Source organism: Vipera ursinii (assembly GCF_947247035.1).
Source record: "Vipera ursinii genome assembly, chromosome: 9".
NCBI classification, from domain to species: domain Eukaryota; kingdom Metazoa; phylum Chordata; class Lepidosauria; order Squamata; family Viperidae; genus Vipera; species Vipera ursinii.
The window spans coordinates 21,813,361-21,840,418 of record NC_139523.1 but is presented as its reverse complement, the minus strand read 5'-3'; the positions used below and the strand labels follow the sequence as shown (position 1 = coordinate 21,840,418).

Here is a 27,058-nt window from a genome sequence, read left to right as displayed (position 1 = left end):
TTAAAAACCTGTTTGGCTGATTCGACTATTTTAAATCCATCTGAACAATGAGAGGAGAGTGACCCTTAATTGGGAGAAAAATGAAATGTACTCGAACGATACACGAGTGAAAATTCAGTTCTGCTTGCCTACGTGCGGTTCTTTGGACGGTAGAAGCAATCTGGGCACAACATATACACGGGTTGACGCCTTTTATCCTTATATTTTCATTAGGCTGGAGAAAATTGCTGGGCCAAAAGGAGAATGTGTGAAAATAGCTGTGTAGAAAGCGTGCAAAGGGGAAAGGCACACTGGGAAGCAGCGCTCAGAATAAGCCACACCAGTTTTCTTAACGAAAATTGCAAAATTCTCTTGAGGAATTTGTGGAGAAGATACTATGGTGAATGTTCGGGATTTTCTAGGCTTGTTGCTATAGAAATGGTTTGTACAGGTGATCCTCAACTTACGCAGTAAAGCCCCAAATTCCTGTTGCTAAGCAAGACATTCATTAAGTGAATCTTGCTCCCTTTCACGACCTATCTTGCCGCGCTTGTTAAGTGAATCCCTGCAGTGATGGTTGTTGGGGGAATCTGGCTTCCCCATCGACGTGGCTTGTCGGAAGGTGGCACAAGAGGGTCACATGACCCAGGGACACTGCAGCCGTCATAAATGTGAATCAGTTGCCAAGTGTCTGAATTCTGATCACATGACCATGAAGATGCCGCGATGGTTGTAATTGTGAAAAACGGCCATAAGTCCCTTTTTTTCAATGCCGTAACTTTGAATGGCTACTATATGAACTGTTGTAAGTCAAGGACTACCTGTACTGTCAAACTGGAGGGAAACAAATGCAGCTGAATTGACTTGAGTCTGAAAGGGAAAAATTCTTTAGCTAAAGAGCCCTGGTGGAGCAATGTTTAGAGTGCAGCATTGCAGGCTAATTCTGCCGACAGCCAGCAGTTCAACGCTCACCGGCTCAAGGTTGATTTGGCCTCCCATCCTTCCAAGGTGGCTAAAATGAGGACCCAGATTTTTTTTGGGGGGGGGGGCAACATGCTGAGTCTGTAAACCTTAGAGAGGGCTGCAAAGCCCCATGAAGTGGTATATGCGCCTTAAGTGCTATTGTTGTTGCTATCTCTGTGGGAAGTTCTCCCGAGCCACTTCAAAACATGAAATTAGTGGAGTGGACACCATTTCAATTTTGTATGCACAGATGCAACTTGCTTCTGGATATCTCTTGGTGATACAAATCCTGGCTGGAGATACATCTCCTACTTTTGCCCAAATGCAAAGTTGTGGTCGAATTGATCATGCCCAAATGGAGTTATATGTTGAGATGTTGAGACTCTAGAAAGAGTGCAGAGAAGAGCAACAAAGATGATCCAGGGACTGGAGGTTAAAACGTATGAAGAACGGTTTCAGGAATTGGGTATGTCTAGTCTAGTGAAAAGAAGGGCCAGGGGGTGACATGATAGCCGTCTTCCAATAGCCAATGGGCTGCCACAAGGAAGAGGAGGTCAAGCTCTTCTCCAAAGCACCTGAAGGCAGGACAAGAAACCATGGATGGAAACTAATCAAGGAGAGAAGCAACCTAGAATTAAGGAGAAAATTCCTGACAGTGTGAGCAATTAATCAGTGGAACAACTTGCCTCCAGAAGTTGTGGGTGCTCCAACATTGGAAGTTTTTAAGAAGAGATTGGACAAGCGTTTGTATGAAATGGGATACTGTTTCCTGCCTGAGCAGGGGGTTGGACTAGAAGACCTCCAAGGTCCCTTCTAACTCTGTCGTTCTGTTATATTTCCTAGATCTGGCAGAGCCTCTAGCATTGCATGTCCACTGAAAAATAATGTGCAATGATCTACCAGCAGCATAGTATTAAACCGTGGTAGGCTTGGGTAACTTGACTTCTTGCTTGGTTACTAAATACTTGATTTTCCACAATTATACACATGTGGGCGTCCACTGAAAAGTGTTGAGTTGGAGGTGATTTCAGTTGGATATCAAATTTTTCTCCAGTCGATTTTCATCATGCAAGGTGTTATTTATGTTGCTGTCCTTATAGGCATGTGTGAAAGAAGCCTCCCCCTCCCCTCAAGATTGCTACTGAGCAGATTCTGTGGAGGTAGTTTGATTGGACCCGTTAAATTGTACTGGTGAACCGTTGGTCACTCATCAGCTCTGTGTTAAATGCTATCTTTGTTGTTCCGGTTTTTTTTAAAAAAAATCCACAATATGATCCTTAAACCACTAGTCTTTGGAAAAGGCCCTTTGGGACTTCGCCTCTGGCTTCCTGATCAATACAGAAAGCAAAATTAACAAATGGCTGTCCAGTCCAGCATTTTCCAATCATGACAGCCCTTAAGAGCTCTGGACTTCGGAATTTCCCAGCCGACGTGCTTGGATTTCAGCTCCCAGAATCCCCTGGTCAGCATGCTGGGAGTTTGACTCTCAGAATCCCACAATCAGCATGCTGGGACTTCAGCTCCCAGAATCCCCTGGTCAGCATATTGAGACTTCAACATCCAGAATGCTCCAGCCAGCATGCTGGGACTTCAACTCCCAGAATTCTCCAGCCAGCATGACCATTGCTAAGCATTCTAGGAGCTGAAGTCCACATGGTTCTAGTCCTTGGATGGCTTTGGGACAGTCAGTCTTAACCCAGTTCTGAAAGACGAGGAGGAAACCCATGAGTTTTCTCCTTTGAGATCTCAAGGAAAAGTTAGGGAACGATGCAAAAATACGTAACTTTTATTGCCTGGTGCTTTGGATAAGTCAGCCACCTCTTCAGCATATGCTCTTTTTAAACTTCCAACATGCCGAGCCATTTATTTCCATGGCCCCCACTGATGGAGTCCCCTCATTTTTTTTTAAATTTTTTAATTCCATTTATATCCCGCCCTTCTCCGAAGACTCAGGGCAGCTTACAAGCTTAGCAGTAGCCTTCATTCTATGTATATGCCTGCTTATTAGGGCTTTCACACACACCCCCAAGCGGCATTATTACAAAGTCAGCTTATTGCCCCCAACAATCTGGGTCCTCAGTTTACCTACCTCGGAAGGATGGAAGGCTGAGTCAACCTTGAGCCTGGTGGGACTCGAACCTGCACTAATTGCAGGCAGCTGGTGTTACTTAAGGAGGCATTAGCCCACTGCTCCACCAAGGCTCTATTTGTCTGCATTTTTGCTTCTGTCCTTCCTAAGAGGAATCTTCATTGTTGTATGGGCTGCCAACTGCAGGGTAAACACAGGAGCTGTTTGGTTAAACAACTGATGTCCTTGCACATATTTAATTTCCCTCACTGGAACGGTCTGTCTCTTTTGAGCCACGGAAGAATGTTGGCAGAATTGACTTTTTCTTCCCACCACCCCCAAGGTGTGATGACCGAGACCCACAATTTCATTGTACTTTTTCATTTATTAATTTCATTTAATACATTCATTTATTTATTAAAAGTTGTGTGCTGCCCATCTCACTGTCCAAAGCGACTCTTTTAATAGCAATAGGCAGCTTCTTACTGGACAGCGGCCTTTGCCGATCTGTCATCCTCTTGGGGCGTGTTGAGTTCAAGTCCCATAATCCTCAGCCGGCATTGCTTTTATGAAATTTTGTGTGGTAGTTCTGAAGGGCAGCCTTGTATCAAACTACGTCTGGTCTACAGTAATGAAAGAGCTAGTTTGGTCTAGTGGTGAAGCTGCTGACCCAGAAACCAGGAGACTGTGAGTTGTAGTTCCGCTGGCTGGGTGACTTTGGAACAATCTTTCAGATGTGAAAGCTGGCTGGATGACTTTAGTCCAATTACCAGGAGATTGGGGATTCCAGTCCCTCCTTAGGCGTGAAAGCCAGCTGGGTGATTTGGGGCCAGTCACCAGGAGACAGTGAGTTCTAGTCCCACCTGGGTGATTTGGGACAGTCACCAACCCTAGCCCCACTCCCCCCCACGGAGTTGTTGTTACAATGAAAATAGGAGGAAGGAATGTTAAGTATGTTTGCCCTCTTGAATTACGAAAGAAAGAGAAAGAAAGAAAGAAAGAAAGAAAGAAAGAAAGAAAGAAAGAAAGAAAGAAAGAAAGAAAAAGAAAGAAAAAGTTAAGTGCCTGTGGAAGCATTACTGAAATAATATAAAATCAATATTGTTCCAGAAGTATCTTCAGGTCCTTGAGAAAATACATTTGCAATATTTAAGCTGATTTTCAAGGCTAGCAATTGTATTCTATTGTCTGAGAGAAGACACTTAAGGGTTGCAAAAAAAAGAGTTCCCATTATTCCAGGTTTCTGGATTTCAGTCTGTTAACCAACACATGGCAAAGGAGGAGCAGAGAAACATCTTGTTTCCTGTTCATGTGGCTAATTTCTTTGCTATTTCAAGCCTGCCTTACTCTCTTTTTCCTTCTGTTTTTGAGACAGATTCTGCAGAAACAATTAGTCAGAAAGACAAGAGTAGAGTCAGTGGATTTGGGAATTGGAATACCGTAACTCAATAAGTTTTCACACAAAGGTTGGAAGTGCAAAAGGACTTCTCTTACAAAAGCCCATGGAGATTCACGCTACATTCTTTCTTCCCTTTGCAAAGTTTTTTTTTGCTCTCCTTCTCTTTCCTTGTTTTTCATTAACCCAACAGCTTTTTTTTTTTTAATTGGTTGGCACCAGGCCTAGATAAGACTGTTGGCATCAGGAACAGTGCCCCATATGCAGACGAACATCCAGTAGGAAAGATTAAATTGGGCAGCCTTTTAAGATCCAGAAAGAGCGACAACATTGCCTTTGGTTGACGTTGGCAAGGAAGAAAATTGAGATTTATCCCAGGCTGTGCTTGAAAATGAAGCAATCAACAGACGCTCATCTATTATTCATTCAGAAATGGGCCTCCAAAAGCAATTTATTCCCCTTTCTTTAACTAAACAATAACATTTCCTCTGTCGCCTGTTCGCCAACCACTTTAAAAAGCCTTTGAGGTGGAACCTACAAACCCTCTGAAAACTTAAAAGCCACTTTTTAATTTTTGGCCTGAGTTTTCATCGCCAGCAGGATGCGTCAACGAGGGCAAAATTAATCAGAGACCAAGGCGTTTATTGTCACCATAAAAGTGCAGTTATCTGGTGGTGGAATTATAATTTTTAATCACGAAACGGAGCTTGGCAAAATAGACCAGGGATTTCTGGTAGTGATTATAGCATATTTCTATCAAAAGAATGAATTGGTTTACTTCATTGGCACACCGTACAAAAATCAGCTCACCGTACAGGTAGTCCTCGGTTTATGGCCGCAACTGGGGTTAGAATTTCCAGTGCTAAGCAAAGTGGTTGTTAAGTAAGTCGTACTAAGCAAGGTAGTTGCTAAGTGAGCGATGCCTCATTTTACAACCTTTTCACCACCATTATTAAGCAGATCGCTGCAGTTCAATGAAGCCAGCTTCCCCCACTGACTTTGGTTGACTCAGCTGGGAAAGTCACAATTTGTGATCATGTGACCGGGGGGGGGGGACATTGCGACTCTTGTAAATGCATCTCGGTGATCAATTGCCCAAATTTTGATCATGTGACACTGGGGATTCTGCAACAGCCCTAACTGTAAGGACCAGCTGCAAGCCTCTCTCTTTTTTTCCTGCATCACTGTAACTTTGAATGGTGGCTAAACATATGGTTGTTAAGTCGAGGACCGTCTGTACATTATGTTCATAATGGAAGGAAGAAATATAAAACATCCTGGTTGGATATAACAAGATTGGGAAAGCAAAATTTAACATGTGCCAAGAATTGCCTGATGCTTTTCCTTGCACTATAAAAAGATGAGGTCTCTTACTAAATTCCTGGGGATTTCATGGATATACATCCGTGTTGTTTTCTTGGCAACCGTACAGAAAACAATTTGCCATTGCTGACTTCCAAAATGTGTTTCAACTTCCAGTCAGCTCTGTTGCTTTCCATCATAATCCTCGACCTACAATTATTTGTTTCTGTTGCTAAGCAAAGTGGTTGTTGATTTGCCTGAAATGGGATAAGGCAGGGGTGGGGAACCTTGGGTCTTTTATGACTCGTGGACTTCAACTCCCAGAATTCCTGAGCCAGCCATGCTGAGGGAAAAGGGAGAGGTTTCCAAGCTGAACCATGCTGGCTCAGTAATTCTGGGAGTTGAAGTCCACGAGTCATGAGGGGGCCATAGTTCCCCCATGCTGGCTCAGGAATTCTGGGAGTTGAAGTCCACAAGTCATAAAAGACCCAAGGTTCCCCACCCCTGGTATAGAGTTTCCTGCCTGAGCAGAGGGCTGCACTAGAAGACCTCCAAGGTCCTTTTCCAAACTCTGCTATTCAGTTGAGTGATCGAAGTTACAATAGCAATTTAGAAAGTCATTTATAATCATTTTTCACACGACCGTTGCAACATCCCCGTGATCGTGTGATCAAAATTCACCACTTGGCAACTGGTATGTATTTATGATGGTTGCCCTGTCCTGGGCTCATGTGATCACAATTTGTAACCTTCCCAAGCTGGCTTCCCACAGGCAGAATCAGCGGGGGAAGCCCGATTTGCTTGGCAACTGCATGTTTCATTTAACAGCTGTAGTGATTAGCTTAACAACTGTGGCAAAAGGTCCTGAAATGAGGCATAGCACACTTTAATGACTGCCTCGCATAGCAATGGAAATTTGGGGCTCAATTGTTGCTGTAAGTCAAGGACTAGAACGAAGTCCAATACTGCCTCTGGTTTTGGTCACCACGATGTAAAAAAGAGGTTGAGACTCTGGAAAGAGTGCAGAGAAGAGCAACTAAGATGATTAGCGGACTGGAGGCTAAAATATACACAGAACAGTTGCTGGAATTGGATATGTCTAGTTTAATGAAGAGAAGGACTAGGGGTGACTTGATAGCAGCATTCCAGTATCTCAGGGGCTGCCCCAAAGAAGAGGGAGTCAAGCTATTCTCCAAAGCACCTGAAAGCAGGACAAGAAGCAACGGATGGAAACTAATCAAGGAGAGAAGCAACCTAGAACTAAGGAGAAACTTCCTGACAGTGAGAGCAATTAATCAGTGGAACAACCTGCCTTCAGAAGTGGTGAATGCTCCAACACTGGAGCTTTTTAATAAGAGATTGGACAAACATTTGCCTGAAATAGTATAGGAGTTCGTGCCTGAGCAGGGGGTTGGACTAGAAGACCTACAGAGAGGTCCCTTCCAACTCTATTCTGTATTTTGTAAAAGTTCAGAAGAAGAGGATTAAGGATGACATGATAGCAGTGTTCCAGTATCTGAGAGGCTGCCACAGATAAGAGGGAGTCAAGCTGTTCTCCAAAGCTCCTGAAGGCAGGACAAGAAGTGACGGATGGAAACTCATCAAGGAGAGAAGCAACCTGGAACTAAGAAGAAATTTCCTGACAGTGAGAATGATTAATCCATAGAATAACTTGCCTCCAGAAGTTGTGGGTGCTCCATCACTGGAAGCTTTTAAGACGAGACTGGACAGATACTTGTCTCAAATGGGATAAAGTCCCCTGCTCGAGCAGTGGGGTTTGGCCCCTTCCAACTCTCTTATTCCATTATTCTGTACTTAGCTTTTTCTGAGCTGAAAGTTAGCTGAGTGCTAACAGCTTCCTGTGCTCTTCTGCGATATGTTGTGGCACAAATCCCGCCGCTGCTCTGTTCGTAATCTTCTAGATCCCCGGAGGATAGGAATCGTCCCGGGGCTATTTTATTTCATCACCTAATAAGACTTTGCAATTCCCTCAGTACGCAAGCAGAAGAAGAGCAGCCGTGACTGAAAAGGGTGCCAGCAGGTCAAAACAAGAAGAAAGCGGATTAGAAAATCCTCGATTGCAATCATTGTATTCTGTGCATTTTGAGCTCCATTGTGGTTGTAACTCAAGGACTATCTGTACAGGGTGCCTGTTCAAAAGAGAGAGGAGCGTCTTAAGCCGAAACTGTTAAAAAGCCAAGTTTGGCTTCTCCTGAAATGGAAGAATTTAATAAGGTGTACAAAAACAAACTAATGCACAGACTAATCCAGGGGTAGGGAGCCTTGGCCCTTTTATGACTTGTGGACTTCAACTCCCAGAATTCCTGAGCCAGCATGGCTCAGCTTGGAAACCTCTCCCTTTCCCCTCAGCGTGGCTGGCTCAGGAATTCTGGGAGTTGAAGTCCACGAGTCATAGAGCGGCCTAGGCCTAGGCCAGGGGTAGGCAACCTTGGCTCTTTTATGACTCATGGACTTCAACTCCCAGAATTCCTGAGCCAGCCTGGCTCAGCTTGGAAACCTCTCCCTTTCCCCTCAGCGTGGCTGGCTCAGGAATTCTGGGAGTTGAAGTCCACAAGTCATAGAGCGGCCTAGGCCTAGGCCAGGGGTAGGCAACCTTGGCTCTTTTATGACTCGTGGACTTCAACTCCCAGAATTCCTGAGCCAGCATGGCTCAGCTTGGAAACCTCTCCCTTTCCCCTCAGCGTGGCTGGCTCAGGAATTCTGGGAGTTGAAGTCCACGAGTCATAAAAGAGCCAAGGTTGGCCTACCCCTGGACTAGTCAGCAGGCTCTAGTCAGGGGGTGTTAGAAGATTGTGGTCGCAACCACCCAGTGAAAGCTGCATCAACAATGGGCATCAAAAACCCAGGAAGGGCTTTGATCAACTGATTGAGACCACCATCTTGACTGTAGACCAGGGGTCCCCAACTCCCGGTCTGTGGACCACTACCGGGCCACAGCACAACAGCAACTGGTCCACACAGACAGGGAACAGCTTGCCTTCAGACGTTATGGGTGCTTGATCACTGGAGGTTTTTAAGAAGAGACTGGACAGCCACTTGTCTGAAATGTTATAGGGTCTCCTGTTAAACTGGGGGGAGGGGTGGACTAGAAGACCTCCAAGGTCCCTTCCAGCTCTATTCTATTCTAATCTGTGGGAGGCAGGCAGCACACAAAGCCACGCGCCCTCCGGTCCGCGGAAAAACCTCTCTCCACGGAACCGGTCCCCGGTGCCCAAAACGTTGGGGACCTCTGCTGTAGACCTTCTTAACTATAATCCTGGAGGAAAAGAAGTAGAAGAATTGCACAGGGCTATAAGTAGCAAAGGGACGCGGTGGCTTAGTGGGTTAGGACACTGAGCTTGTCGATCAGATGGTCGGCAGTTTGGCGGGTCAAATCCCGAGTGCCACGTAACAGAGTGAGCGCCTGTTACTCGTCCCAGCTTCTGCCAGCCTAGCAGTTCGAAAGCACGTAAAAAGGCAAGTAGAAAAATAGGGACCGCTACGGTGGGAAGGTAACAGCGTTCCGTGTGCCTTTGGCGTCTAGTCATGCCGGCCACATGACCACGGAGACGTCCTCGGACAAGCGCTGGCTCTTCGGCTTTGAAACGGAGATGAGCACCGGCCCCTAGAGTTGGAAATGACTGGCACACCTTTACCTTTACCTTTATAAGTAGCAAAGGCAAAGTTGTATTCTTTTAAGGGCAACTCATAAAATGCCTACGTCTTGCATCAGTACCGATTCTTAACTGGGGCAAGGGCTGGAAAAGTTGCCAGGTTCCCATCCTTAGCTATAACTTACCAGAACTGGTCAGTCGTTGTTTGTTTCAGGGTTTAATGGTTTCACTTTTGGTTTCTCTGCCTTTTAAAGTGTGTTTTATTGACCTGTTGTGTGTTTTGCTGGGTCCATAAAAAAATGAACAAAGTGAGAAATGAAAAAAAAAGGCATTTGGCAAAAGGGTTTCGGTATCTCCTTCGTAAGAAGGTGTGAATTCTTTACACGCTCTGTGCTTGCTGGGATCTGCTGTCTTCCTATGTGATCTCCATTCCACTCCATAGGATCAGCCTCCATCTCATGTTGCCCCCATATAAATGATGAGCTTTTCAAAGTAGATTCCACACTGACGGCTTGGTTTGTTGGCTACTTTGCCCCTATTTTTAAGTCCTCCTACAGGGAGTCCTCGACTTACGACCACAGTTGAGCCCAAAGTTTCTGTTGCTAAGTAAAACAATTTGTGAAGTGAGTTTTCACCCATTTTACGGCCTTTCTTGCCACCGTTGTTAAGTGAATCCTTGCCATTATTAAGTTACTACCACGGTTGTTAAGCGAATCAGTCTCTAAACATGACCTGGGGACACTGCAGCGGTCATAAATAGGAGTCAGTTGCCAAACATCTGAATTTTGATCCTGCAACGGTCGTAAGTGTGAAAAACAGTCCTAACTCGCTTTTTTCAGGGCCGTTGTAACCTCAAAGAGTCACTAAACAAACTGTTGTAAGTCGAGGACTTCCTGTATCTCTCTGTCTCTGGGCTTCTCCTGCAGCTGTTAAAATGCTGTTAGGCCTACAGCGTGTTTCCTCTGTGATTTCCCCAAACTGATTGTCTTTGTGACTGATGGTATCTGTCTGTTTGTAAAAAGAGTTTGCTTCTTTCCTTGGACTTTGCCATCTGCATAAAATTGGTGGTGGGCGGTGGATGATTTGACTCCTCAGCAACCCGGAGCCTCTCCTGCCCCTTTTCTATCCTCACAGGTGCCGTCCTTAAAGTCACCATCACCGGGCCTTCTCATGGGGTAGAAAACCATCCTGTCACTTTTCGCTGTTCCTCTTTGGGTTTCAATGTTTCCTACTCCTGGTTGAAAGCAGGCCAGCCGATTGAAGGAGGAGGGAAGGTCCTCTTGGAGAACCACGGCCAGACCCTCACACTCCTTTCAACTGCTCGGAGTGACGCAGCCAGCTATATCTGTTCTGGGCAAAATAGCTTCTCTGCCAACAGCAGTGAGCCTCACCGGCTTGAAATCTTCTGTAAGTTTAGGCTGGAGGCGGTGAGATGTCCCTTCCCATCCACCCAACGGCTAACCACCACTTGGCCCCTTTTAACTGACCCTCTTAGCCATTGTGATTGGTTCTAGTCTCTCTCTGTCTTTTCTTGGAATGGCTGATTTCTGGTTAATCTGCATCCAAGGAAGGAAGAGACTTTGGCCCTTCTACTTAGATTATTTATTTTTTTCCCCTGACCTGTCCTACGTGGCCATTATTCTTTCAGCCCAGGGAGTCGAACGGAATTCGTGCTCAACCTGAAGGCAGGAAATGTTGGTGATTTGAATTCAGGATCCAGTCCTGTAATGATTACTAATGGCCAAGAGGCATAAAGAGCCAATTTGGTCTCGTGCAGGGGTCCCCAACCCCGGATCCGTAGACCGGTACCGGACTGCAGCATGCCAGCCACCGGTCCGCACAAACAAGCAAAGCCCAATCCGCGGGATGCAGGTAGCACACGAAATCACGCACTCTCCCATCCGCGGAAGAACCTTTCTCCGTGGAACTGGTCCCTGGTGCCCGAAAGGTTGGGGACCTCTGGTCTAGTGGTTAAGGCACCATGCTAGAAAGTGGGAGATCGTGAGTTCAAGTGCCACCTTAGCCATGAAAACCAACCGGGTGATTTTGGGCTATTCATTTTCCTTCAGCCCGGCCCAGCTCTTTGCTCCTCAGATGGATGCTAAAGAAAAGCTCAAAAATAACCAGGTTCTTCACTGCGCTTAGCTTGAATTAAAGCTTGGAGCTTGCAAAATGAGCAAGAAATAAAAGACAGCCCCAGAAAACTGAGCCAAGTAACATGTTAAGAGGTTATTGTTGTTCTTAGGTTTTATTCAGACATTCCCTGGTCTTCCACTCCCAGGGATTTCTCCCTACGTATGGTTACACCAAAAATGTAGGATTGTATTTTCAGACGGGTCTAGGACAACTGGTCCACTCACTGCGAGACAATTCAGTGCCGTATTAATCGTTTCATCAGGTACTTTTATTATCGGTGACCGCGTTTTCGTCTAAATTATTGTAGCTCCTTTCTTGATGGATTGATTTTCTTTATTATTATTGGCCACGGGTCCGTCAAAAATTAATTTACCTTTTGTATTTGTTGAATTGTCCCGCAGCGAGCTTGTCCCACGTTGGGTTGGCTTCAGTGAGTTGTCCCATCCTGTTTTGAGACATAGCACTGGTAGTTTTCTAAGTAGCTTTTCCAACATACGACTTTCCTGTGTTTGCTCCAGACGGGCCTGAACGCCCCGTAATGAGCCCCCTACAACAGGTTTACCATGAGCATTCCACTCTCAGCCTCTCCTGCTCTGCCATCTCTAATCCACCTGCAAAATTTTATTGGTATCTTAATGGGCAGCTTCTGGAACATCAGAACAATTCACACCTGGTCCAGCGTCTTACTCGGAAGAGCGCTGGGAACTATACTTGTAAAGTGACCAATGTTGAAAGTGGACTTTCGGACTACACCGTCCTGGAGATCAGCGTTCAGGGTGAGTAGCTTGGATGGCCAAGCTTACTCAGATGTTTTGAAGGACTTGCTGTGGGTAATTTCTCTGGGTGCCTTTTTTTGGTGTGATTCTGTCTTCGCTTCCTGTCACCTTGAAGCCTCCTTTTCAGAGCTCTGCATGGATTTGATTTTGAACATTCCTGCATTTTTGTTTGAGTTTTCCTATCATGGTACTCCATTCTGGGACCTTACCATGACTACCACAACACATTGTTCCTCTTTTGATTCCTTTTCTTCTTCAATATCTTTGATCTTTGGTAGACTAGATTCTATCTGATTCCTCCAAGGACTGAAAGTCATTTCAGTAGAAATGAGATCCTTGCGTGATGCCCCTTCAACTTGTCAGCGTCAAAGCTTCTCCTTTATGGTCACTGCGGTTCAGAAACGGGCATATTTTGAGCCAGTTCTGATAGTCAGACTGAGTTCTTTGCCTTGTGTTTTCTTTCCTCGCAGTGTGAGAACCCAAATAGTTAAAACAGTTGTGCAATTTTTGTCAGTCTTTCTTCTTTTTTGTGTACCCTCTCTTTATCCCAGTATTGTTTACATCTTTAGCACTGAATGTTTCCAACTGGCCAGTTTCTGGCTAGGAATTCAAGGCCATCCACCGATATTCACTCTGATTCTGTAAGTGTTTGATATTCTTCTCTTCCATGTATTTATCTGCCTCAAAGTTGCCTCATTTGAGGTTTATCTCTGCCCATTTCCTTCTTGGTGGTTGTTGAACGTCACAGAAGTGGTTCAGAAAACCTTTGTTGTTTTACAGTGAAGCGACAGATAATATTGTTCCTGAAAACATAAACCTTGTGCTTCCTTTTTTTTTAAAATTGCTAAATTTTCAGTTTAACCTAATTTTGGGCCTCAGTTTTTCCCACCTTCCCATTTTAGCCATCGTCCTGAATGGAACATTTGAGGCATTTTGATAAAATCTTGCAGTCCAGGAGAAGACAATTGACATATATCAAAGTTCTCCCATCTTTTTTGTCCTGTAAACATTGCTTCGTATCTCACAGCTAACTCACACCTGGCTGACCAACGTATCCTAAATGCAGACAGCCACAGATCTGACTGCAGAACCCCTTCTATATGGAAATTCAAGATTAGATCTTGAAGTCCCGAGTCAACTAACCATGTAGAAGAGGCCCGCTTAGGTCAGACGTTTGACTCAAATAACAATGACTCCCCCCCTTTTTTTTTTCTCTCTCCTCTCTCTCTTTCTGACAGAGGCCATCAATCATATCTCCATCAGTGACCCTGGCAAGATTGTCGAGAATAGCACAACCTATCTCAATTGTACAGCCTCAGGCTTTAATGTTTCCTATGATTGGCTTAAGGGGAACCAGAAACTGGAGGCTGGAGGCCACATTGCTTTAAGCAGCAACAGGCAAAACCTTAGCTTGAGTCGAACAAGTCGCCAGGATGCAGGCCTCTACACTTGCCGTGGGATTAACAGTTTTTCTAACAACTCCGCCAACTACACTCTGAATGTCTTCTGTAAGTCTGGTTTGTAGAGATTCAGGGATTAGGGGAACGAGCTTCCGAGCAAGCTTGTATAAGAGTCTGACTTCTAAAAGGGGGAATGTATGAGTGACATTGAACAGATCCATTCTGAGTGCTTTGAGTCCCTTCACTTGCTTCAGTCAATATTCTCCCTCTTGCTACACACCCACCACTACAGAGAGTCCTCAACTTATTTATTTATTTTATTTATTTTATTGGATTTATATACCGCCCCTCTCCCAAAGGACTCGGGGCGGTGTACAGGGCAGTTAAAACATGGTATACAAAGTTAAAAAATAAATTAAATTAAGTTAAGTTAGCCCCAACAAGACAAATTCTAAAGTTTAAAATCCCAATCCCTCAGTCCAGGCCGGCAAGCTCAAATAACCAGGTTTTCAGGTCGCGGCGAAAAGAGCGAAGGTTGGGAGCCATCCGGAGCTCAATAGGAAGCTGATTCCAGAGGGCGGGTGCGCCCACAGAGAATGCTCTCCCCTGGGGGCTGCCAGCCGGCACTCCCTGGCCGACGGCACCCTGAGGAGGCTCTCTCTGTGGGAGCGCACAGGACGATGGGAAGTTGACGCCGGCAGAAGGTGCTCCCGTAAATAATCCGGACCCATGTCATTTAGGGCTTTATAGGTCATCACTAGCACCTTGAATCTCACCCGGAGGGCAACTGGTAGCCAATGCAGCTCGCGGAGCAGAGGTGTTACATGGGAGTATCGGGAGACCCCCATCACAACTCGCGCGGCCGCATTCTGCACCAGTTGAAGCCTCCGGGTGGTCCTCAAGGGCAGCCCCATGTAGAGAGCATTGCAGTAGTCTATTCGAGAGGTCACGAGCACATGAGTGACTGTATGTAGGGCATCTCGGTCCAAATAGGGCCGCAACTGGCGCACCAGGCGAACCTGGGCAAACTTTCAACTGTTTGCTCAGTGACCGTTCAAACTTAACAATGGCACTGAAAAAAGTGGGGGGTTTTCCCCCCACCCTTTGCAGCATCCCTGTGATCACGGGATCAAAATTCAGACTCTTGGCCACTGGTCCATGTTTACGACCGTTTCTGTGTCCTAAGGTCCTCTGATCCCCCTTTGTGAGCTTCTGACAAGCAAAGTCCATGGGGAAGCCAGATTCACTTAACAACCGGGTTACCAACTTATCAACTGCAGAGATTCGTTTAACATCTGAGGCAAGAAAGGTCGTAAAGTGGGGCAAAATTCACTTAACAAATGTCTCACTTAACAACAGAGATGTTGGGCTCAGTTGTGGCCGTAAGGAGGACTATTTGCGCTCAGGTGTATTGCGCAGGCTGTAGAACAAGTACCTGGCTGTGGTCAAGGAAACAAAATCGGATTGATCCGATAATAACACTTGGTGGTAAAACAAACCAGAATGAGCAGGATATTCAGTACAGAGTGGAAATAATAATTGCTGGTGAGCCTCTGTGCAGAGATGACAATTGTCAGGACATGTAACCAGGAACAGGAGTTGAGTTCAAAGCCCTTCAAGTTCATTACGTGCTACTTATGCACAGGAATCTGATCTACTAATATTCAAAGCAAATAACTTGTGGGAGCGTAACGATTCCAAAGTAATGATGCATTTGACCCCACCTTCTGATTCTGCCTGGTCCTCTCCTACAGCCATAGAGAATAACGTGTTCCATCAATTATTCCTCCACCGCACAGACACCGTCTCTGTTCAAAGGGGATTTTTTTTTTGTTTCTTTAAGTAGAAATGTCAATTGATGAAATGTGAGTCCTTGCTGTAAGCAAGCCCCATTTTTACAACATTGCGAGACAGTCTGTACTCCTTTTGTAACTTCCTCAATACTAGTACTCCTTGCTACATGAAATAAAGTAGCTACCTTCCCGAAATATTATTTTAGTGGGGGGGAAAAAAAACCCTCATTTCTTCTTGTTTCACGCCAGTCAACGGCTGCTTACAGACCGCACCCAAAGAACCAGAAGTAGTAATTGCTTCTTCTGCATATTTAAAGGGCAGTTTCATTTTCCAGTTTCGTCAATGGCCCACCTGGGCTTATTATTCTTGAAAGGCAGTTTAAGGCTTTGGAGAGGGAGGTGTTGGCTTACAAGGCCATCTGTAACTTGAGAAAGTAACATCAGGCTGATGTAAAATAGGGATTGGACCCCCTCATACACACCCTTCTAGCTAGCTAGCTAGCTAGCTGGCTTAGCTTTCCATGTTAGCTTCACTGTTTTGCTTCTCTCTCTGGCCAGGGTACCCCAAGCGAGGGTCCCTGGGCACCCTGAGAAGGTTAAACTATGTAAATTAGTCGGCCCCAAAGACGAATTATAAAAAGTCACATTAGATTTCTTCTACCTTCTTTCCTTTTCTTGGTAAAAAAGAATTTGGGCTCCTGAACTCTTACCAGGCATGAAACTGAGATAAATGGATAATGGCACTTCCTCTAAGGCTGCTGGAAGATTGCAGGTAGTCCTCGACTTACGCCGATTTGTTTAGTGACCATGCAAAGTTGCAAAAGCACGGGGGGGGAAAAGCGATCGGTCCTCACAGCTAGAACCATCGCAACATCCCCACAGTTACGTGGTCGAAATTCAGATGCTTAGCCACTGGCATGTATGAACAATATAGCCGTGGCATCCTGGGATCACGTGTTTGCCATTTGCGACCATTCAAGCCGGCTTCCAAAAAACAAAGTCAATGGGGAAGCTGGTTTCGCTTAGCAATTGCACGATGCACTTAACGACTGCGGTTGATTTGCTTGACAACTATGGCAAAAAAGGTGGCAAAATCGGACGTGACTCACTTAACAACCACAAATGGAAATTCCGCTCCCAGTGGTCTTCGTAAGTTGAGGACTACTTGTCTTTAGGCTGCCAAACTAAATACCTCCTGGATATGAAGAACAAACTCAATTTTGGAGGGCAGCTCCTCCCTATATAGCAGGGATCACCAACCTTGGTAACTTTAGGACTTGTGGACTTCAACTCCCAGCTATGCTGGCTGAGGAATTCTGGGAGTTGAAGTCCACAAGTCCTAAAGTTGCCATGGTTGGTGACCCCTGCTTTATTATCACATGAATGCCAAGAACAACACTGTGGCCCCACACCGATGACACCGGCATGCGTCATTCCAGCTCATAGCTTTTTGACCAAATGTGGCTTCTGAATACCCTCCTTGCCAAGTTCCCTGGCCTTCCTCAACCTGTAACTCTCCTATATTTGCTCCAGATGGGCCTGATGCCCCAGTCATCAGCCCCAAAGGGCAGTTTTATGCAGAAGGCTCCAATCTCACCCTGTCCTGTCAAGCTGACTCCAACCCACCCGCCAACTATACATGGTCCTTCAAGAATGCTACACATTCAGGGGGGATCTATCGGCTCTTTCGTTTGTCTTCTGCCAACAATGGGACCTATACATGTGAGGCCTCCAACAACGAAACCAGACTCTCCCAGTCTAAAACCCAGCCTGTCTGTGTCCTGGGTGAGTATATTCATGGTTGTATGGACTTCTGGTCTCCATAAATGAGTTCTGTTAAGCGGGGTGATCTTTCTGAGGCTAGTAATTTATACACCTGTCTCATGTCCTATCTCCGTGGGACTTGTCTGGAATCATACAAAGCCAGTGTCAAATCTGACTCGACTCCATACCGGTAGTAGCCTGTACCTGCTTTTGCTCACAGCTTTGCCAAACATTGCTGGGCGAAAGGTGGTGGCTTCCTAAAGGTGGAGGAGGCTGTGGAATTCAAGTGAGCCGTCAGTTGCTGGGGAGACATTATCTAACAAGGCCAAGGGATGGAGAATGTTTTGAATAAATCAGACAGCTTTACCCAAAGCAAAAGAACTAAACTCAATGGGTGAACGCTGAACTCTGGGTGACCCGAAGGGAAAAGGGAGTTACCTTATGTAGCTTTTCACGGGAATCCCCGAACTGACTTCGCTTCATTTTTGATGTGCGCCATTGTGCCCACAGTAAAAAATGACAATAAAGATTATCTTATCTTATCTTAAAGCTACACTCTTGGTTAACCTGATGTTATGTATTGGGCTCATTAGTAATACCACATGGGTTGCTGGAGCAGCTAACAGCTCTCCAGCAACCCAGACTACAAGTCTCCAGTGCTGCTATTGGCTATCCCTAGGCGGCAATGGTTGCTTCAAGCCTATTGGCTGCCACCTATGGGCTAGACTATATATTGCGGCTAGTTACAGCCATTTCCTCAATTCAGATTCTGCAAGCAATAAACCATGAGTTTTCCTGAACTCACTTGCCTCATCTTCATTCCTGCACCAAAGAACCCGCTACACAACACCCAAAGAGCCGGGAGTTTCTTTTGTTGAATGTGCCCAATGGGACGGTTGACACCCAATCCCTGAACATCTCTTTTTTTGCCTTCCGTTCTATTTATTGTACATGTTTGGGTATTCTTGTTTCCTTGACAGCTTCTTCTCCTCCATCTACGACTCTTTTGGGTGTGTTGACAGGGGTTCTGTCCCCAGACGATCCCACGTGACTGGGCTGGATTTAAATCGTTTGCCTTGCAACGGAATCTTCAAAAGTCCTGGAGAGTTTCTTTTCATTTCCCCCCGCCCCCGCCACGAAATCTCATGGCTTTAGCCAACTTGTATGGTTTCTGTTCGTGACTGTTTTTCCTAAGATACTTTCTTGTGTCCTGTAACTGGATTTGAGTTTTGATGCAACCGTTTACTTTCCTTCCAAGGTTTGGCGTTCACCACCTTTCACTGTCATTCTTAAGATGATGATTGTGGAATTTGTACGATGGACATTAGAAATTCACTTGTCTCCTGTCGCTTCAAACTTCTCCAATGTTGTTGCATTTCTTCATTCTGAATTGTCAACGTCTACAGTGTTGTAATTTCTCTCTCTTTTTTGTGCGTCCTTTTGGTCATCCTTAAACAATATTGAGGGAACTGGAGTTTAAAAGACCAGCCATGTGGGGGTGTCTTCTTTCTTTTTCCCCCACAGTTCATTTCTCTGATGGAGAAAATGTCAAATTTTGTCACTGCATTTCCCAACATTGTTTTGATTGCAAACTCCCATAACATTAGAAAGACAGTCATTAGGACCGATACCTGCTCATCACTTTATCTTTAGGAAGCTTTATCTGTAATAAATAGAACAATTTTGAAGGTTGAAGGTTGTGTCAGACGATTTCTATTAGTCTTAGTTCTCAAAAGTACTCAAAAGAATGAATAAATGTAGGGGGCTGTTCCAAAAAGACATGCATATGAATTTGTTTTTATCCATTTCAAAATTATTGTCCTAGGGTAATAAGGTTATGTTAACTTCACATTAATAGTCAAGCTATTCTCCAAACACCTGAAGGCAAGACAAGAAACAATGGATGGAAACTAATCAAGGAGAGAAGCAACCAGGAACTAAGGAGAAATTTCCTGACAGTGGGAACAATTAGTAGAACAACTTCCCTCCAGAAGCTGTGGGTGCTCCATCACTGGAGGTTTTTAAGAAGAGATTGGACAACCGTTTGTCTGAAATGATATAGAGTTTCCTGCCTGAGCAGGGGGTTGGACTAGAAGACCTCCAAGGTCCCTTCCAACTCTTTATTATTCTGTTAAATTCTGCTCAGCTGGTCAATGTGCCACCTGATGAATTCCCATCCAGAAGAAACAGTATCAGACATTGCTAGAAATATGGAATTGGGCAAAAATAATAAGAGAGGCCTTCAGATCAGGCAGTTTGATCCTACGTCTGTGCGTCTTTGAAAAAATCTCAAGACAGTAGAAGCAGAGAAGGGCCCGACTGAAACTGTGCAAAATGACGACAGTGTTTTTTTTTAATCAAGCAAAACCAAAAGTAAGATAGGGAGTTGCTGTTGCAAGAGAAGATATTGGAACTCAAATGCAAGGCTGCTTTGGAACAGAGATGGAAGGCAAAAGAGCTGTCAGAAAAAGTTAGAGAATCTGTCAGTCCCACCTTTCATATTTGCATCAGGGAGCAATTTTGGCCACCAATTTCCTTTGCGGAACAACAGCTTAGCCATCAACTGGGTCAGCCTATTTGGTTGCTCCATTTTCTGTTTTGTCTCCTGCAAAGTTTGGATCCTGAAAATTTTTTACACGAGGCCATAGGTTTCCTGCTGAAATTTTCCACCTGTACAGGTGTGAATTTCTTCAGGGGAACCTGACAGAAAACGAGATAAATAATGTAGTCCAATTTAAAAATATCAAATTGATAAAGAAAATAGTGGCTAAGCAACTAAGGTTTTGGAGTTGATTTTGTGTGTGTGTGTGGGATTCCAATCATTTAGGAAGCCTACTGGGCCGTTTACACCAATCTGTCTGGACTTCTTCTCTTACAAAAGCTTTAAAAGTGTAAGAGTTGTGGATCTGTAATTCTTACACACGTCTGAAAGAACTGTACAGGTAATCCTCGACTTACAACAAATTTATTTAGTGAGCGTTCAAAGTTAAAATGGCACTGAAAAAAATGACTTATGCCTGTTTTTCACACTTTGTGACCATTGCAGCATCCCCATGGTCACATGATCAAAATTCAGACGCTTGGCGACCGACTCACATTTATGACGGTCGCAGCGTCCCAGGGTCACGTGATCCCCTTTTGTGACCTTCTGACAAGCCAAGTCCGTGGGGGTGAAGCCAGATTACTAACCCAAGCACTGCAGCGATCCACTTAACAACTGGCAGCAAAGGTCATAAAAAGGGGCAAAATTCACTTAACAACCGTCTCGCTCGGCAAGAGAAAAATTGGGCTGGATTGTGGTCGTAAGTCAAGGATTATCTGTATAAAATTTAGAGGAATTGGGGAGACTTGGATCAGGAAGAAAACCTGGGTGGGAAGCAGAGGTGGGCGGAGAATTCAGATTGCCCAAATGGAGAGAGTCAAAAGTTGATATTCTGCAGAGTCCTGATAATAAAATAATTTGTACAAGCAAATAATTTGTACAAGCAACCGGCAGCCTAAAGAAACAGCCCTTGTGGCTAGTTGCCAAGGTAATGGATCACAGGATCTAAGTCCGTGGTGGTGAACCTGTGGCACGCAGAGCCCCTCTCTGTGGGCACGCGTGCCGTCGCCCCAGTCCTAGGCCTTCAGCTGGTTTTTATAAAACCTTTTCACTTTAGGCCTCCGCCGTTTGCAAAAAAAAAAAAAAAAGGTTCAATCAATCAATTTCAACTTCTCCCAGGGGGGAAAAAAAAGTTGGAATTGATTGATTGAACTATTTAGTCCCACCCAGTCTGCCGTTACCACCGCAGCCACGCCCACCCCAATGGGCCACGCCCACCCAATGGGCCACGCCCACCCGGCACCCGACGATACATAAGTGGGTTTTGGGTTGCAGTTTGGGCATGCATTCGGTCTCTAAAAGGTTCGCCATCACTGATCTAAGCGGTGCAAGAAACATTATTTTTTCCCCTGCAGTCCACCGCCAGATCCTGGTTCCACCAGCCTTTGAGAGGTTTTTACCAGACCGATCTACGTGTGATCTATTGTCCCTTCTAGGACTTTGTGAGGTGGCTTCTTGGCAAGAGAAGCTAAACAGCAAATTAGACCAAAAGGGAAGAAGCTAATGAGAGCAGTGATCTGCAAAAGTTGATTTCTCCCGGGATTTGGGGTGCTCTTTTTCTTTCCTGGAATTTATAAACGGTTTCTTTGCTTTGAGGTTGCTCTCTACTTGTTCATCTGCGCCTCAGCCCAGATTATCCCAGTGTCCTAAAATAAAAACAAAAAGACAGACAGACCAGCAAAACAATGCATCCTCAATAATATTGTAGCCAACGCTGCAATTTATTATTATTATTATTTGCTTTCTTTATTTGGGTTCTCCCCCCCCTTCTTCATTGGACTCGTGAAATTTAATTACTGAAATATGACACAGCATGATGGTTTCTACAGCCACCTGGGAACATCCTGGCTAATGCAGACATGTCTGGATGGAAGCCACTGTGTTTAATTGCCCTCCTTTTTAAAATTTTCGGCTGATATTATGCCCTTTTACGTTGGCAGCAGTCCACGTTGGCAACACACTGTACTGATCACAGGAACCAGCTCCTGCCCAGCTTATGGAAAACAGTCTGATGCCAATGCTTACTAAAATTGTTAGTTTAAAAAATGAGCCACTAAAAGTAAAGCTGCTGTTTGGGGGGGGGGAATACCTGTATGGCCTTGGTGGAGCAGTGGGCTAATGCCTCCTTAAGTAACACCAGCTGCCTGCAATGAGTGCAGGTTCGAGTCCCACCAGGCTCAAGGTTGACTCAGCCTTCCATCCTTCCGAGGTAGGTAAAATGAGGACCCAGATTGTTGGGGGCAATTAAGCTGACTTTGTAATAATGCCGCTTGGGGTGTGTGTGAAAGCCCTAATAAGCAGGCATAGACATAGAATGAAGGCTATTGCTAAGCACATTCATTTGTGCTTTAAATTGTAAGCCGCCCTGAGTCTTCGGAGAAGGGCGGGATATAAATGGGATTAAAATAAATAAAAAATAAATGTGTTTTCCGTGCAGGGAAATTCTGTAAAAAAAGGATTTTTCCCCCTCCCTTTGTAATAGGACCTATGGCCTATTATGTATTGCTTTTCTTTCCCTATTCTTTCTTTCGTGATTGTTTTGAATCTGTTCAGCTCTTCAAGAAAACAAGAGCCACGTAATTATTATTTATGTCTTCCATTGTCTCCTCCCAGTAGCAAAATAGTCTCTGTATCCTTTTTTTCTAAACAAGCGAAACATCCAGCAAAAGTTAAATAGCAGGACACGGGCAAAGAGAATAAACTAGATTTTTAAAAAAAAAATCTTTTTTTTTTTTAAAAAAAGCTTTCTTCTAGACTTTTAAAATTCTCAATAAAATGTGCAGTCTGAACTCTTAAGGCTGAAAAAGGGGCAAAAGGCCGGTAGCAGAGAGCTCGCTCATTTAACAACCGCCTCGCTTAGCAACAGAAATTCTGGTCCCAACTGTTGGACGTAAGTCGAGGACTGCCTGTAAAGCCCAGTGGAGTGGTGGGGTCTGCCAAATCAGTAGATGGGAGGTTGAGTTGGTGCATGACCAGCTTCATTGGGCAACGGTGGTGCATTTTATGTTGCAGCTCAATATTTTCTGAAGAAGGCTACCAAGAAATACAGATAGTCCTCGGCTTCCAACAGTTCATTTAGGGACCGTTCAAAGTTACAACGGCCTTGAAGAAAAGCAGCTCATGACCGTTTTGCACACTTATGACCGTTACGGTATCCCCACGGTATCAAGATCAAAATTCAGACGTTGGGCAAATGACTCGTATTTATGACTGTCCCAGAATCCTGGGGTCGTGCGATCCCCTTTTTGTAACTTCTTAACAAGGGCGGCAACTCGCTTTCTTTCACCGCGGCAAGAAAGCTTGTAAAATGGGGCTAAAGTCACTGAACCAACGTCTCACTTAGCAACTGAAATGTTGGGCTCAGTTGTCGAAAGTCGAGGACTACCTGAAAAGCCGAGAGGTAAACTGGGGTTTTTTAAATGTAGGAAGCAGCCTTTCGTATCGATGGCGGGGTGGGGAGGTGTCTTGTAACTGCCAGCAGCAGCCATTTTGTGAGAGCTTTTCCAAATCCCAAAGGAGGTTGCCTAACACACACACACACACACACACACACACACACACACACACACACACACATGTTTTTTACCTGCTGCCATCCATCCTCTGGATGCCCGTGGCCGTTACCTGCCAATGGAGCAGATTCAGAGAACAAGAACTTTCAACTCTCTTTGTCCGTTTTAGCTCCTCTTGCAAGGCTGGGGGCCAGCGGGACCACCCCCCCCAAGAATGGCAAGTCCAGAAGCAGACCTGATAAGAAGGAAGCCCCCCCCCCCACTTTTCTGCCCTCCACTCCTCTGTGACCTGTTTCACGTTAAAATATTATTATTTTTAAAAAAAATATTCCAGCGTCCTCCTTCAATCCTTGGCTCTCCTCGTCCTTATCAAGAAAAGGAACCAGGCTCCGTCTACCACTATAAGAGAATGTCCAGCCTGTTCGATGGAAGCGAAGGAAAGAAAAACCATTAAAATCCCGTTTTCTGAAAGCTCACGCGTAATGATTCCACTTCATTGTCAGTTTCAAAGTGGGCAGCAGGAATCATCCTCAACCCAAACCGACCCGTGTCTTTCTGTCGTACGGCTCGCTCGTTCTGTAGAAGCGGACCCCAATCTGAGATTCTTGCAGGAACGTCTTAGCAGAAAGTTGTTGGTGCTAACCATCTCCCTGACTTGGTCCGTCGGCCACGGTGGCTCGAAGGGGAGGGGGCTAAAGTAACCCACCCAACTTTTTCAGGCCCCTGAGGAGAGCTCTCAAAATGTCCCAACCCTGACGATACCTAGATGGTGACCTTGCTGGACAGCCAAGTATCGGAAGGTGTAAGTAACCCCCTAGATGACCCTTGTTGTGTTTTGTGTGCAGAAAATCTCTCAAAACCAATCCTGTGGCCTTGGGAATCTCTTGTGGCTGAGAATGAAGCTATCACGCTGAACTGTAACACCTCCGGTAGCTCCACAGTCAACGTCACCTGGTCCAAGGACAGTAAACCTTTCCCAAGAAACGTAGAATTTGACCGTGCAAATCGAACCCTCACACTGCGCAAATTCCAACAACCCGATGCAGGAAGCTATACTTGTACGGCCCGGAATCTTTTCACCACCGCCGAAAGCAACCCCAGTATACTTACACTGGCATGTAAGTAAATCCCTCCTTTGACGGAGCCTTTCTTCCTGCTTTATGGTGGAGATATGGCCACCAGAGTTTTCTTACCCATCTCCAAAATGACAAATAGGGGGGATCCTTAGTTGTAGAAGACAGGAGCCCTCTTCCTCCCAATCCTCTTGGAAGACAGCGGAAGAAGACCTTGCAAGGAGGGAAGGACCTCTGCAGAGACTTGAGGCAACCTTCTGGGGTCCTGAGATGGAGTCCCACCACCAAAGCTCATACTTGAAACTGAACCTTGGCTCGTGATAAGCCCTTTTCCTGACCCTAGGGGGCCCCCTAATAATCTTGCTGATTTGTGGGGTGGGGTTACGTTCCCCCTGCTTACCAGCTGGGCCTCCTCCTCTCCCCTCCCCACCCCTCCTTTGCCCTGATTCTACCTCCTTTCCTTTCTAGACGGGCCCACGTCTGCTCGGCTGAACCAGTCAGGACCCATAGAGCAACCCCTGGGTTCCGAATTGGTTCTTCTCTGTTCTGCGGAATCTGTGCCTCCGGCAAAGTTTGAGTGGTTCTTCAATAACACGGTCAAGAATGGGACGGAAGACACTCTCACTGTTCACTTGAAGGAGTGGGAAGATGAAGGCAATTACACCTGCCAGGCTAGGAACTTCTTCACCAACCATACCACTTCGACCTCTGTCTATGTGAAATTGACAGGTGAGAAGTCCAATTTCTTGGAATTGACCACCCGTCCATGATCCTTTCTGGTTCCTCCTCCCAATTTTTGACTCCTCCGAGTTCCCCTTGGGTCAGATGATGTGGGGCCGGAGGCTATCCCGGAAAGGATAGTATAACAAGCCTGATGCCAAGGGGAGGCGTGGACCCTGGTTTTTATTCTGTATCGTTCCAGATTACACTATAACGAACTGAGTACAGGACAAACATCTGCAAGAACAGATCCCTCGGTGTGGAGTACAGGGCTCAACAAAGAAAATCCGTTAACAAAATGTATTTTGTTAACCGCCCTGAGTCCTTTGGGAAAGGGCGGTATACAAATCCAATAAAATAAATAAATAAATAAATAAATTTATAGTCTGAAGATGGGAGCCATATGTTTCTGTATGGTCTACATTAAGATTTTTCAATCTGGGCCACTTTAAGCTGTGTGGACTTCAACTCCCAGAATTCTCCAGCCAGCCACGATGACTGGAGAATTCTGGGAGTTGAAGTGTGCACAGCTTAAAGTGGCTTAGGCTGAGAAACACTGGTCTAGCTTTAAGAACAGGTTTTAGGACGGAATTAATTTTATATTGGTATGACATGGATTTTATATTTTGTTTTATTTGTTCCTTAATCTTTTCCCTCCTTTAAGTTCAGCATGTTTTAATTGCTTCAATGTATTGTAAAAGTCAGAATAGTCTCTGGTGCTAAAAAAAAAATCTGGAAGAATCGGATGGGGCCTTCTCAATCTAACAATTTTCAATGCAGTAAAAGTCAGGAAGCCTATTGCGGTTTTATCGATGCATTATTTTTGTTCCTGACACTTCTCTTCACGGCATTGCATTCATGCTTTGCCCTTCAGACTTTCCCAGCGGACAAGAAACCGCATTTAGGGAATCAGCAGAGCACAAATATTCAGTGCCCCAATAGGAAAAATTAATTGTCAGAAATTCCAGATTCAGCAATGGAACAAAAGAGTGAGAGAACTTAGCAGTTTTGACTTCTCTTTGCCAACCTCAGCAGGCTAGTTAAAGTAAAGAAGAACAGACGAGAAAAGCTAAGTAAATAAAACTGTGGCCAGGTAGTTTTTGATCTACAAGGTTGCTGTTGTCATCCCACACACCTTGCAACATAGAAAAACCTAACCTTCTAATTCTCTGCGGGCGTTGGGAGTATCAGTCAAAGCCTTTGTCTCTGCTGCGGAAAACATTTGAGCAACTTTCTCCCCAAACCCATGGTTTTTGTGCCATGGATTACTAATGTTTTGGAGTGGGATGTGCCTAGGTGGTTTGTGGTGTGTTTGTTAGGGAGAATGTCAGTTGAGCTGCTGGAAAAGTGTCTTTTGGGGACATGTGGGCCTTTTGCGTAGAATACCTCCTATATTGCGTACGTATTGGGTGAGTTGGTCAATCTTGCTGTGCCTTTGAGAATTGGGCTATCAGGATGGTGGTGGTGGTGGTAGAGGGGATAGAATCATAGAATCCTTGGGCTGGAAGGTACCTTGGAGGTCTTCTAGTCCAACCCCCCCCCCCGCCTGTGGCAGGAGATGCCATCCTGCCTTGCTTTCCTTCATTCTTTCCAAGGGTTTGCAATCTGCTACCTAACAAGAGAACGTCTATGGAGATTCTCGGTCATCCAGGTCATGGTTATCCCAAAGGTGCTTCTTCAAGAGGCAACTGGACTTCCTTTCTTTTTCCTTGAAGACATCTTGCTACTCACCCAAGAAGCTTCTTCAGTTGTTGGGTGGAAAGTGAAACATCCTCAAGGAAAGACAAAGAAACAAGGGGAGTGACCGCACCCAGCCAGCCTTGGCTGATCTTGAAAGGCTCAGCAAAGCTTTACCTGGTGAATAACCCGAGTAACAGAGTTGGCAGGACTTCGGGGGCTAAGCAGGGGTTAAGACAAGAACCGAGTTTCAAGTCCAGCTTGAACCCGAACACTTGGTAGG

General features: G+C 45.2%; 1 protein-coding gene across 1 annotated transcript in view; it reads left to right on the top strand.

Annotated features, from left to right (window-relative positions):
• LOC310644392 (cell adhesion molecule CEACAM6-like) overlaps positions 1–27,058 on the top strand; it is a 42,580-nt gene that overhangs the window by 6,224 nt on the left and 9,298 nt on the right. Inside the window, exons 3-5 of the mRNA XM_083369315.1 lie at positions 16,961–17,212; positions 24,151–24,423; positions 24,847–25,107. Of these exons, the coding sequence (XP_083225441.1) occupies positions 16,961–17,212; positions 24,151–24,423; positions 24,847–25,107 (786 nt within the window). The remainder of the gene's footprint in view (positions 1–16,960; positions 17,213–24,150; positions 24,424–24,846; positions 25,108–27,058) is intronic.